The 14,275-nt window shown below is 42.3% G+C and overlaps 1 protein-coding gene across 3 annotated transcripts in view; it reads right to left on the reverse strand.

Moving 5' to 3' along the window:
• The window catches only part of AFF2 (ALF transcription elongation factor 2), a 456,177-nt gene that overhangs the window by 172,137 nt on the left and 269,765 nt on the right, over nt 1–14,275 (reverse strand). For all 3 annotated transcript variants that reach the window (XR_003607226.2, XM_088028621.1, XM_088028620.1), the window contains exon 4: nt 12,729–12,773. Coding sequence is in view for 2 of the 3 variants with exons in the window: in XM_088028621.1 (XP_087884747.1) it covers nt 12,729–12,773 (45 nt within the window). In the remaining variant the exon portion in view is untranslated. The remainder of the gene's footprint in view (nt 1–12,728; nt 12,774–14,275) is intronic.

Consider the following 14,275-nt stretch of genomic DNA (forward strand, 5'->3'; position numbering starts at 1 on the left):
CTACCAGGCAGACCTAATATTTACCCAGTGTTCCAAGCACATTCTAGGGGCATAACTAACATACATTAGCTCATTTGATCCTCCCATTAATCCTGAAAATTAGGCAGTATTATCCCAGTTTTTTAAGTGAGATCCAAAATGGTTAAGTCACCCAAGAATGTTCAGCAGGTGAGAAGAGCCAAGCTCTACTTCCTTAACCGTGATGTCTCCCTAGAACATTCTTCCTTTTACTGCTCAGATACTTCTCTCCTTGTCACTGCCCCTCAGGGGTTGGGTTCCACCACTTGAGGCCTCGTAGCCTAAGTCCAGTCTCAGCTCGCTCCCACACCACAAGTCCCTCGGGCAGTGGTGGCCTTCTCCCTCTTCTAGTTCAATCTTCTGTTGACTAGCCTCTCTCTTCCACCATTCTGACTGTGGATCCACTCACTATCCCCTGCTTACTTGTTGCTAAATGCATTTCAGTTCAGCAGCATACCACTTAAAATTTGTTTATGAAAATTTTAGAAATTGAGAAAATTTAGAAAAGGAAAAACTCACCCATAATCCTGTCACCCTAACAAAATAAGAACTACTATTTCAGGTTATTTTCCTTTCGTTTCTTTTTATTCATATCTTTACATGGCCATAAAAAGTAAGTACATAAAATGTTATAGTGTGGTTCCTTCACTTCATGGTTTATCGTAAGGTTTTGTTTCTGTTTTTGTTTTTCCCACGTCGTTACATCATCCTCAAATTCATCTTTTTAATGGCCAATTATTTTTCTGAGTGTATAAATCAGAATTTGCTTAACTATCCCCATATTGTTGGACATACAGTAGCATTTTTGGCTATTACAAGTAATGTTGTAATGAATAACTTTTTTCATGTAGTTTTTCTAGGGGTTTGAATTTTCCCCATAGCATGGTTTCCCCAAAATGGAATGACAGATTATCAATGTCTCTCTAAAAACGGGGTGACCATCCTAAATAAAGGTAGAGGCACACCATGTTCATGAACTAAAAAGGCATACCAAGTAAATTCATCTATTGATACAATGCAATACTAACTAGCATTCAAGCAGGATTCTTTGTAAATACAGACAACATGTTTTTACAATTCATATGGAAAGCAAAGGAAACTAGAATAGTCAAACTACTTTAGAAAAAAGAACAAAAGTTGGAAGATTCACATTATCCTAATTTTAAGACTTGCTATAAAGCTACAGTATTGAAGACATGGTGTTGGTGAAAGGCCAGGGGCATGGACCAATGGAAGAGACTAAAGAATCCAGAAATGGAGCCACATAAAGTCAATCTACTTTTTACAAAAATGTAAAATCAATCCAATAGAGAAAGATAGTCTTTTCAACAAATGGTGCTGAACCCAATGAACAATGAGCTTCAACCTACACCTCACAACATATACCAAAATTAATTCAAGGCAGGTCAAAGTCCTAAATGTAAGGCAGAAAACTATAAAATTCTTAGAACAAAGCACAGGAGAAAATTTTTATGACCTTGCATTAGACAACAAGTTCTCAGACTTGACACCAAAATCATGATCCATGAAAGGAAAAAAAAAAAAAAAAAACTAATAAATTTGACCTCAGCGAAAAACTTTTGCTCTTAGGAGGCCACTTTCAAGGAAATGAAAGAAAGAAAATATTTGTAACGCACATATCTGACCAAAAACTTATATCCAGCACATATACAGAACTTTGAAAAGTCAACAATAAGGTAACAAACAATCTGGTTTTTAAAGTGGGCAACGGATTTAAATGCACAGTTCATCAAAGAAGACACACAAAAATGAAAATGAGCACACGAAAAGATGCTCAACATCATTAGCCATTTGGGAAATGCAATTTAAAACCATAATGACATACCACTACATACTTACTAAAAAGGCTTAAATAAAAAATAACAATAAGAGGGGCGCCTGGGTGGCTCAGTTGGTTAAGCGACTGCCTTCGGCTCAGGTCATGATCCTGGAGTCCAGGGATCGAGTCCCACATCGGACTCCCTGCTCAGCAGGAAGCCTGCTTCTCCCTCTGACCCTCTTCCCTCTCGTGCTCTCTATCTCTCATTCTCTCTCTCTCTCAAATAAGTAAATAAAATCTTAAAAAAAAAATAAATGACAATAAGATCAAATGCCAGCAGAGATGTGACGTAGGTTTTTCATAAGTTGCTGGTGTGAATGCAAAATGGTATAGCCACTCTGGAAAACAATTCAGCACTTTTTAAAAATAAGGTTAAACACAACACTTGACCCCCAGCACCCCCCTCCTAGGCATATATCCAAGATGAATAAAAACATAATCACACAAAAATCTGTACGTGATTTTTAACAGCAACACTATTTATAATCACCAAAAAGCTAAAAACAACCCAAATATTCTTCAATGGATGAACAGGTAAACAAATTGTGGAACATCCATGTAATGGAATGTTCCTCAGGAACAGAAAGGAATAAACTATTTCTAAATACAACAACCTGAATGAATTGGAAAGGCGTATGCTGAGCGAGAGAATCACTATGGGAAGATTACATACTGTATGATTCTTTTTATGTGTGGTGTTCTGGAAAAGGCAACACCGTGGGGACAGGGAACAGATCAGTGTTGCTAGCGGTTGGGGTAGGGAGGAGAGTCTGACCACAAAAGGGTGATATAAGGGAATTCTTTGGAATATTGGCATTGTTTCTCTGTTAATGGTGGTGATTATAGGAATCTATACATATGTTAAAACTCACAGGAATGGAACTAGAAAAAAAAAGATAAAGTTTACTGAATGAACTTTTTTTTTTTTTTTTTTTTAATGTGCTGGCCAGAAATCAATACCACATGCCAAGTGTGGTCCAAGTAGAACAGAGCAGAGCAGATCTATCCCCTTCTTGGTTCTAGGCATCCTAGAGCAGGGGTCAGCAAACTACCTCTCACAGGCTAATTGTGGCCCACTGCCTGGTTTTGTAAATAAAGTTTTATTGGAACACAGTCACAAGCATCATTTTACACACTGTCTATGGATGCTTTCATGCTAAAAACAATAGCACTTAGCTGTTGAGACAGAAACCATGTGGCCTAAAAAGTCAAATATATTTACAATCTAACCCTTCACAGGAAAAGTTTGCTGAACCCTGCTCTAGATCCTTGCATGAATACATCCGTGGGCAGTAATACATGTTACCACTAAAATTTTTCTTATCTACTCAGAGCACTGGTGGACTTAAGTGCATTACCGTATAGATATCCTCCTACGGAACTTCATTTTATTAGATTTGGTCCGTCTCATAAGCTGTTTTCCTAATTGCGACACATGGTATTGTTAGCCATCTTGCCCAGCTTCATCGTTACCCACTGGGTCAGGGGCTGAGCCCTGCAGTCCTCACTTAAAATCTATTTCTTCAGCCCTATATCCTCATGGTGAAAGACAGAATGCATAATGGTTAACAGCGTGGATGCCCAGGGTTGAGATCTTGGTTCTGCCACTGGCTAGGTGTTGAACTTGGAAAGTCGTTTAGGCTCAAAGTATTTCCATCACATTATCTGCAGCGGTGGGGATGATAATAGCACTTGCTACCAAAACAAACAAACAAACAAACAAACAAACAAAAAAACCTGCTATACAACTATTTGGTATTATTATTTGTGTCTATATTCAATTCAGGCCAACCTGAGTTCCAATCCTGTTTCGTCCCCTTAGTAGCTATATAATTATGTGCTTTGGGACAATTTATTTCACCTCTCTGAGGCCTCCGGGCTGCCCTCGTCCCATCAGTCAGTGGTCTCTGGGTAATGAGCTAAGCACTGCTGGGGAAATCACAGTCTACAGGTTGGAACCTTGACACCGCCTAATAATCTTACTAATAGTATTCCTTGGGTAGCCCCCTCCCTCCCTGTCAATGACGATTTCAAACCTTCTCCAATCTCCTCAAACCTCCAAACTTTCCCCTGACTACCTCCAACCCCTGCTGGCTCACCAGAAGGCTTGGGCTGGAAATAAAAAATTCTGAAATTCTCCCACGTTTACTTCTAATATTTTATGCTTTTGTTTTTAATCTCTAATGCATCTGGAAATAAGAGTGCTGCCTGGTGTGAGGTAAGGACCCAAGATTTACTTGAGGAGAACAGAAATGTTGGTGATATCATCCTTCCTATCCAAGAATAATACGCCTTTCCATTTTTTTAAAAGTTTTTTGGTGTCTCTCCTAGTGACTTTAGTGTGTTCATATAGCTTCTGGCACATTTCTTGTTAAATGAATTCATAAGATATAAATGGAGTCTGTTGGCCCCATTATATCTTACAGTTGGTTGCTTACATGTAAGACTCTTTCTATATATTTTGCAAACTGAAATAGTGCTGAATTGTTGTATTGTTTGTAATAGTGCTTTTGGTTAATTCTTTTGGGGATTTCAGGAAAACAGTACGTATATACGTACGTATATATATGTATATATACACACACACACGCATATAATCTACAAATAATAATCATTTCACACATTTTCTCCCATTTTAATACATATTCTTTCTTTAGCTTGTTTAATTGTCTTGGCTTACCTCCAGGACAATATTAAATAATAATGGTGATAAAGAACATTTAGTCTGAATTCTCAACTAAATGGGAATGCTTTTAGAATTCCTCTGTGAAATGTTACACTAGCTTTTGGGTTGAGATGGATACATTTTATCACATTAAGGATGTTTCTACCTATTTCTACCTTACCTAGAGTAAGTGTTGAATTTTGTCAAGTATCATTTAACATCGATGAGTTAGATCGTGTAGTTTTTTCTTTCTTATCCTACCCATAAAAAGCATTATATTCATGGATTTCTTAATATTGAACAAGCTTTACTTTCCTGGAATAAAACCCACTTGGTCATGGTGCATATCCTTTAAAGTTCTGTCTGATTCTATTAGCAGTTCACTGAGGAAATTTGCATCAATATTCACAAGTGATGTTACTCTGTAATTTTCTGTTTTGTATGCTGTTTTTGTCAGATTTTGGCATCAATATTATGTGCTAATTTGGCTCTTCTAAAAAAATACTTTGCAATATTTTCTTCTGGTTCTATGTTCTGAAACCATTGGGCTGTATTATTCCTCCATGGTTTGGTTTAATTTCCCTACGAAACCCCGCCTGGGACTGATGATTTCATGAATGAGTGGGGCTCCTCTTCATTTCACTGATGGTGATAAGTCTGTTTAGATTTTCTCTCTTCTGGAGACAGTCTGAGTCAACTATATTTCACTAGAAAACTTGTCCATCTCATCTAAATGCTTATATTTATTTGTGCCGAGGCAAGTAAATTGCCACTAACAGTGATTTTGATTTCCTCTGTATCTGAAAAGTTATTACTCTTTATTATTCCTTGTTTTATGTATTTGTGCTTTTTCCTTTTTTCTTTTTCCCCCCTTGGTGAGGTTAACAAATGATCGATTGCTGTTACTCTTTTATCTTGGGGGAAAAAAAAAACCAGATCATAAAAGTGCTAATTCTAATGATTTTCTGTCTATAATTCATTACTTTGCAGCTCTTGATCTATCTACTCTTTTTTTATTTATCTACTTTTAAAATAGCGTCTTTGGGCTCTTGTATCACTGCTTTGGCTCACTCTTTTTTTTTTTTTAAGATAAAATTGCTTCATTTCTTTAATAACTCCTGCCACTGTGGTGTCATAGCTTTGATTTGTTCCCTAGCAACATTTTTTTAATTCATTTTTTTCTTTTCTTCTTTTTTTATTTTTGTTTTGGTATTTTTCCATAGCTCTTACGGTGGTTCCTTTTTTAATTATTACTAACTTTTCTAGTGACAGGAGTTCTTCCTTGACAAGAGCTGTTTGCAGGACGTTTCTGTGGCGCAATCGCAGACTAGCAGCAGTTCTCTTCTCAACACCAGTGTGTGCGATCAAGGGCTTTGGCCTTTATTTCTGTCTTATCCAGAGACAACAGGCCTACAGGCTGCTCATAAAGCAGCCTCCCAATCTTCCACCTTTGCCTCAGCAACAAAGTGCTTTGCACAAACGTGGATTAGTTATGTCGCTTCTCATTCGATCCTGCCTTGCCCACTTCTCAAGATCTGTACGTTCTACACTTGGTCCACAGAAGCTCCCATTACAAACCTTCACACCCAGCCCCATCATTCCCATACTGGTTTTGCTTTCCATGGTGCGCCACATATCCTTTTTTTTGTTTTGTTTTAAGATTTCTTTATTTTTTTTAGGGAGAGAGAGCACAGCAGGGGGAGGGACCGAAGGAGAGGGAGACAGACAGACTCCCCGCTGAGCAGGGAGTCCAATGCGAGGCTTGATCCCAGGACCCTGAGATCATGACCTGAGGCGAAGTCAAGTGTCGGCCACTTAACCGGCTGAGCCACCCAGGCACCCCTGTGCTACTTCTCTTAAAAGCAGTGCTTCATCAGCTATGCTCTAGATCCATGACCATGGGAACCATCCTTTGGATTCTTCCCTGCCTGACCTTCACAGAATAAACTGTGACTTAGGCTGATGTACGTCTTCTGGTGAGACCAGTTATGGAGTTCACAGTTCTTTTTCTCAGTCTCCATAATGCTTTTGGTGATTCACAAGAGAAGGCGCGAGCCTCGCTCTATTCTCTCATTTCAAAACTGGAAGATGCCTCCCAAAATGACTCTGAGAGGCTACGTTCTCAATGTGTTTTCCAGAGACACCGGTCTTACCTCTATACAGATGCAAGGGCAATGGCCAACCGCCTGGCATTACTTTCTTTTTTTTTTTTTTTTTTTTGCCGGCCCGATCCCAGTAGCACCGCCGGGACAATGAGGCCGGTTCTCAAACAACAGTTGGAAGCTATTACTCCTTTCAGATAAGCTTAGACTGCTTTTTTGGCAAACCAATACACTGTTTCATTACCCTGTCTGCACACCCAAGACACAGAAAGCAGGTGTAAATTCTACACGTGGCTTAAATTCTCACCTGCTTTCATTCAATTCAACAGAAAATAATAAATCACCATATTCACAGAAAGAAACAGGCTGTCAGCAAACAGACTTATTTTTATAGCACACCTACGAAATAGAGGGACTCATATATTGACTCGGTGATTTTAAAGGGGCTACTCTTGCTCACTCCCTGGACAGCTAAATGCTGAGTTGCTAAGTTACCGGTCTTTGACATCATCTCTTCCCTGACATGTCCCACGTTTGACAGGTTCCCATGAATCACTGGGCCAGTCACCTCGTTACTCACGTTACTCATTTTCCCAATGACGTCTGTGTAATCATTTAAAATTCACATCATACACTAGCTGCAAACCCCTAGATTCCACATGAAAATATTTAAACTGCTTGACAGGCTCTAAGTGCATTTGGAAGCACACTGGATGGCTTACCTACATTGTTCACATAATAGTTGTTATAATTAAATTTAGCATCTTTCTTCTGGGTTGGTTTGTGTTTGAGAAAAGAGAAAATGATTACTGGGAGGCAAATAATGCCTAATATCTCTTATGGGCTAATTGGTTCCCGTGAATAGCTCACCTCACATACGCATGCTATGTACTCAGTCCGTCAGTGCTTTGAATTAGCCTCAGAAAAGGTAATACTCCACATAATTTACCCAGTCAAGGGCATTTTCACCTGCTGACAAATTTACATATTTCCCAATGTCATTAGGTAAGAGCTAGTCATCAGAATAGCAGAGGGTGCAATCAGTAGTTAGTTTATTTATTTCACTCCACCAATGTTAACATTAATTATAGTCTAAATTATATTTAGCAATTGTTGTCTTTCTTGGATGGAACTCTACATTACTATTTCAAGAAACTATAATTTTAAAAGTCCACACCAGAATAAGATAGACGCTTTTTGAAACATTCTGGAAGGACTAGTATTTAAGACTGCGCTACGGAAAATCGTTTGCATGATTTCAATTTGAACATTATTTATACATTAATTTGACAGGATATAAAATCAATTGCCTAATTATTGGTTAAATTTATCAAAGAGATTCCACTGAAAGGTGCTTGATTATGGTGCATAGTTATGATAATATAATCAAATTTCCTTTCAGACGTAATTGACCAATTTTGTTCCCCAATCCATTTCTTTCTCATTCTTAAGACGGGCTTCTTCATTTGTTTCCCCCTTTCAAAGTAAAAAATAGCAAGTACTGTGCACGGTCGTCCTGTAATTATGTGGTAGGATCTCTCCATGCTAAACCTGTACACTTAAACACAGACCTAATACATGGAATTGCCATAATTTAGAATGCTGTAAACACAGATCATGCCATAATCCAAAAGAGGTGCCCATGTCGGTGTTTACCAACCTGATCCATATGGCGGGGAGAGAGCTGTAAGATGATATAGTTTATCAAATCGAGTTCCCTAAATCTTAGCTAGCAAATTCAGCAGTCCTCATAAACAGTGAATTACCCTTACAGATGTTAGACTATGAAATTATCAACTACTGAAGGTACTTTGCTAGGAAACACAATCTGTTCGGCGTCAAGGCTAAGAGAAGCGCTCTATCTGCATTTTTGACTCGAGAAAGGACTTAATTGATAGTTTGTTGATATTTCTAAGTAAATTCTTGCAAGGAGCAAATAAATCATACCACCGCAAGGCAAACAATCACTGAACATCCATCCTCGGCTAGTAGTATTTAGTGCACCAGCTCTCCCTGGCTTAACTCTTCCAGAAGTGATTACTCGAGGACCCATCAAACCCCGTGGAGCTCAGGAGAGAAGCTGCTGTGGCCCATATTATTACATATGAGCGGCTTCAGAGTCCCTCATCTGATAGATGAATTGTAACTGCAAAACACCACCGGAGTTATTGTTAGTTTTCGTTTCTGTTTGGACTCGAGGGCGGCTTGAATCTAAAGAGAAAATGGCGTGCTTGCTAACCGAAGCAGGTACGCAGGCTGGGGCCAATGTAAACTTTGCCTTTACATTTCTGATTTGTAAAATGTAGACTAGGCAACGACGTACTTGAAAATTGCGAAGATGAGTGGATCTAGGCAGCTTGTTTTGTAGCAGGAGGGCAGTTGGAGGAGAGGTGCTGTAGGCTGGTGGTTTTTGGCCTGTTTGAAAAACTGCTTGAAATTATTTTGGCATAATTGGATTTGTATGAGTCATCGAAGCAACGGCAGCTGAAAGGAATTGGTGGCTGATGCCATCACAATGTTAATCATAAAGGAGACCGGAGCTTGTGAAGGCAGAATGGATTCAAGCGCACCAACAGGAGCAGACGGGGTAGCATGGTGGTTGTTTTGCAACATGGGACTCATGACACAGAGTTTTAGGACTGTCGTGAGAGGGACGTGACATAGTATGCTCAAGCGCTCAAGCCTGGAAGTGGCACATGGCTGTTATTTTTTACCAGGGGCAGTAATGTGTCATTGTTATTAGTTTATTATTTGAGGTGAGATTTGAACATAATCAGAACGGTAGGAAGAAAGAATTAATTCCTGACACCTGCTCAAATTCTCTTGGTTTGGTAGGATTCTTAAAGTGGCTAGGACTAAGTCAGCCAGCATCTGGAGCAATTTTTTTTTTTTTTTTTTTTAAATCCAGAGGTTTGTGAGAGGGCGGTGGACAGTTTGGCGTAGTGTAAAAATGCAGACCAAGTTCCAATTCTGCTTCTGCTGTATCCTAGATTCACTCTCGCTGCAGGTCTTTTATAACCCCTCTGGGCCTCAATTTCCTGAAATAATTAGGGACTACACCACATTTTCTATTACCAAAATAAGATAATGGGGTTCAAGTGTTTTCAAAGGCAGTCATGTGCCACAGAAAAATAAGGTCACCCTATCAGGTCAAGCCAGCCCTGGATAGACCAGAGGAGGTGGGCTATAGGAGGGTATGAGAAGCAGGAGCACAAAGAAAGAGAAGTCTGAAAGAGAGCTGAGGCCACAATCACAGAAATGGGTGAGAGGAGCTTGCAAAGAAAGCCAACTGGTTTGAATTGGAATGGCGTTTTGGAAAACGAGGCAAAACTAAAATGCCTTAGGAAAAAGTATTTCCATTGCCTGGGGACTGAGGGGCTGAGAGAGGGGAGAGGCCAGTCGTGTTGTAGGTGGTTAATAAAAGAAGTCTGTCCCCACGTGAGATGAAGTGGGTTTGCATGCTTAGCCTGCTGGGCTGTGGGGGGCAAAAAGGGGGAAGATCGGTGAGGTGGGGAAGTTGAGAGACCAAACGGACTGAGATCTCCATGTTTCCCGTGCAAACTGTGTGCACGCTTTAAAGATTCTCTCATTGCAGGTGGGTCGTAGGGTGGAGGGTGAGTTATTGTGTGAGTTATTCATGTTTGATACATGAAGAGATCGAGAAGCCACACGGCTAGAGAGTGACGGACCTAAGGCTTTCTACCCTGGGGCTAGAGCCCCTTCTTCCACACGGCTACACCTCAGTGAGGGAGAATACGCCCCTGCTCTGGGCTTGTCTGAAAAGCGCTGAGGGTGTCAGAGAGAGGTGGTGAGAAAGAGGACGGGAAAAGTCACCCCCCCCCCCCACCAGGAGGAGGCAGATGGCGAGCATGGCCACACAGAGGGCTGTGGAGCCATCCCATCCGCTGGGCTCCACAGCCCTCGAACAAACACGACCACGAACCTGTTGTGCCACACAATGTGGGCTATACAGATTTAAGAATTACTCATAAAATTTAGGACATAAACTTCAGGATGCTTCTTTTTCTTCTAAGCATGGGAAATGAAACATGTCAGTCTTCAATAAAGGAAAGCCCACTCATTAATGGTGCTGTTGAAAAAAACCCAGAATTCTATACAATCTATAGCCCTTCAAAAAAAAAAAAAAAAAAGACGTTTCCCTAGATTCTCTTTCAAGAACAGAAGGACTTTTGTTACTTCCTCAAAGGGTGCTATCTTTTATGAGCTTATTAAGGCAACCTGCTTCTTTTCTTTCCATGTTGAAGTGACATTCTGTTGTTTCTCTAAGTGGCTCCTCCAGCGGCCTGGGGCCCCCGGCCTCTGCCAGGTGCTCACCCGGCTCCCCTCCCCCAGGGCCAGGCCGCTCGTAAGAAGAGATTCCAATTGTGACCAATTAGGTGGTGATTCTGAAACGGGTCCCACATTCCTTTGGGAATTAAGAAAAGACCGCTGACTTCATTTGGAAGAGAGGAAGAGCTTTCTTGCCATGTTACCTTTCTTTAAGGAAGGCAGCCAACACACTAACAAGGATTTGGTGTCTCTGGTTGATCTGATCCATCTCTGCCCAATGGAAGGAGCAGACACCTGCAGTCTCCTGGTGCAGCACACTGGCAGATTTCTCAACAGCCGCCCACCCTCCACCCCAACCCTTGGACCCCAGGAGAGATGACATAGGGGTTCCTGAGCTCTTACAAAAGTAGCCCGTATAGGGGCGCCTGGGTGACTCAGTCGGTTGGGCACCTGACTCTTGGTTTCAGCTCAGGTCTTGATCTCAGGGTCGTGAGATCGAGCCCTGTGTCAGGCTCCTTGCTTGGCGCAAATCTGCTTGAGATCCTCCCTCTCCCTCTGCGCCTCCCCCCCTCTCATGTTCTCTAAATAAATAAATAAATCTTTTTAAAAAAAGTAGCCGGTATATCCCTAATTCAGATAGTCTCGTCTCTGATCAGAGGAATAGGACTCATCTCTTTAACAGCCAATAACAATACTCGTGGGCTGAAGACGGGGCATGCAGATCCCCAACGGTCAGGTGAACCTGACAATAAACAGCTCTCTCCTCTTTTATTATTCCTTGGGCTGCACCGTCACAGGTTCCCTGGGAACCCTGGGCTGCCTGGAAGGCATGCACCACAGGGAGTCTCAGGCAGAGGTGGCGGGGAGTTCCTCGCTTTGGTAAGTGGGGAGAGGGCAGACTTCTCAATGGCACACAGATTGTTCTCTTCCCCGGGCGGCAAGCCTGCGTGCTTTTCTCACGGCCACGCTGATCATCGTTTATCATAATAATGAGCATCTATACCTCTTGGCAGCTTCTAAGGGAATTAGGACAGGTATTATCATCCTGTTTCACAGATAACAATGGAGATTCAGAAAGCTGGAGTTCTGTGCCCAAACCACAGAGCGACAAATGGCAGAGCTGGCCCTGGGACTCAGTGCCCCGACTTCCGTTCTTCACGTACCACATTGCCTTGCCTTATGACGCTAACAGCCAGAGACAGGAGACCCATTTTTCTGGCTGGGCTCTGGTGTTGCCTTTGGTTTAAGCATCGACTTTGGGAGAGGTCACTGCCACCTTCGGCAACTTCATGCTGCCTCCATGCCATTCATATGCACACATTCCCTCCCATTAGTAACAGGTCCTACAACTTGCCTTCACTCTCAAGTCTCTCCTCCTTGCCGCCCTCCAGCCTCCCACATCTGGGCCCCTCGTCATAGGCCACAACCCCCACAACCCTGTTCCACCCACGTTGGCGCGGGAAGTGGCAATGAAGTTGAGACTTGAGATCCCAGAGAGCAGAAGGCCCAAGATTTAGGGTAGGCCGCCTAAAGAGAGAGAGTTTCCTGAAGAAGGTGGGGAGTCTCAAAAGAAAGACCCAGAAAGGTGCAAGGATGAAACAGAAGCTTAGGGAGATGACAAGACTAGCTTGGTTGGGGATGGGGAGGGGACAGGTGAGAAATGAGCCAGGAGGTGTAAGCAGAAGGGTCTCGAAGTGGAAGCGAGGATTCCCACCAGGATACTCCCAGAAACAGCACAGTGATTACTTGAAAGAGCTTAAGCAGACAGATTGCTTCATTATTAAAAGGCACAGAAATAAAGGTTTAAACTCACCCGCAAGATTTCCTCAACACAGCTTGGATCACTGGGAAGGCTTACCTAAAATAAAATAAACAAACAAAAATTAAGCACCATTTAGCTATTCTCAGAGAAGTTTGTTGTATGATACTTTACACGGTAGGGAAAATTGTAAAGAAAGGAAATACAGCTATCAGTGGGGAGTTTTCCCCTGCTAAGTACAAAGCCCAAAGTATCTGCTAGTGGCCAATTTTGATTGCTTTAATGAAGCAGTAAGACCATAGTGCAAGGTACAGAGAGTGACACGTTCTGTCACCGATTTTCTGTGGGACACTGGGCTGCCCCCCCATCACCCAGGCTTTATTTTGCTCATCTATCCAAAGTACGAGCTCGACTTCCTCATCTTTAAGGCCCATTTGGCCCTCTGCCGGGGTTTAATATATTACTCATAATCACAGATTTTTTAAAGGCAAGTCCAATAGGACATACTTCTATGGTTGAATTAAGTTCTTTTTAAACTTAGGAGTCTAACTAGATGCCTGCAATCCTTATCCAAAACATCAAAGGCTCAAACTGTGTAAATTGCAGGCATGCCTTGGCACTTAGAGAGCATCTCACAGACATACAAAGTGAGTCCCATGAGCCGTCTTTCCCAGTGTGACATCTTCCTAATCAATCAAAATTCAAGCAACTTGCAGAAATGTCCCGAGGACTCACTGCAGGTCCAGCACAAGGCTCTATCCTTCGGGGGCTCTATCATCAGTGAAAGCCAGAAGCCGGACACCAAAGCGAGGCACCAGCTTGAAGGCGGTGACCGGCGAGGGGCCCGGGCATGGGACAACCACATGGAGAAGGGTCTCCCGGTTGTGACGTCACCTGTGTGAGCTACAGGCATCCCCCAAACATCCCTCCTGCCTTCACACCTACCCCCTCTCCAGGACTGCGAACTGTCACTTCCGCTTCCCTCCAGTTCTGGCGAGGAGAACATTTGGTCTCTTTTAATTCTCTGCCTCGGAAGGTGAAAGGTCAGTCCTGCAAAGACAGTACGGCCACTGAGGCCGTACGTCCCAGACCTCTCGAGGGGGCAGTTAGGGTGAGAAGCCCCCAGTTCCTCCGACAGCCTGAAGGCTGAGCATAACTCTATTTGAGGAATTGGAAAATAGAATATGGCCCCAGTTTCCCGCAAACCTGCATGTCTCCTTTCCCCCTCACAAATGTCCCAGTTTGGATGATGAGATACACAGCCACCCTTCCCAGCACAATAATATTCTAGTACTGGGTAGAAAGAACAGGAGAAGGAAAGGCTGCAAAAGAGGGCCAGGCACAACTTTCCAGAGGACCTTAAATGCAGGATCCCAATGGGCAGCTATGGGTAAGGTTTGGCCCAGCAAGGTGCATTCATTCATTCATTCAACAAATTTTGTGAGGGCCAGGGACTGTGCCTCCAGCCTTCTGCTAGGCACAGATACAAGGAAAAGCAAAAGGAGACACAGCTTCCTCCCTCATGGAGTTTGTAGACTCAAGAGGAAGGAAGATATGAGGAATCGCATAGTTAATGTAGGACTGAAACTGTGTTAAGTGCT

The sequence above is a fragment of the Eumetopias jubatus genome, unplaced genomic scaffold (assembly GCF_037043125.1).
Source record: "Eumetopias jubatus isolate StellerSeaLion01/CBP00866 unplaced genomic scaffold, mEumJub1_p1.0 scaffold_11, whole genome shotgun sequence".
Lineage (NCBI taxonomy): Eukaryota > Metazoa > Chordata > Mammalia > Carnivora > Otariidae > Eumetopias > Eumetopias jubatus.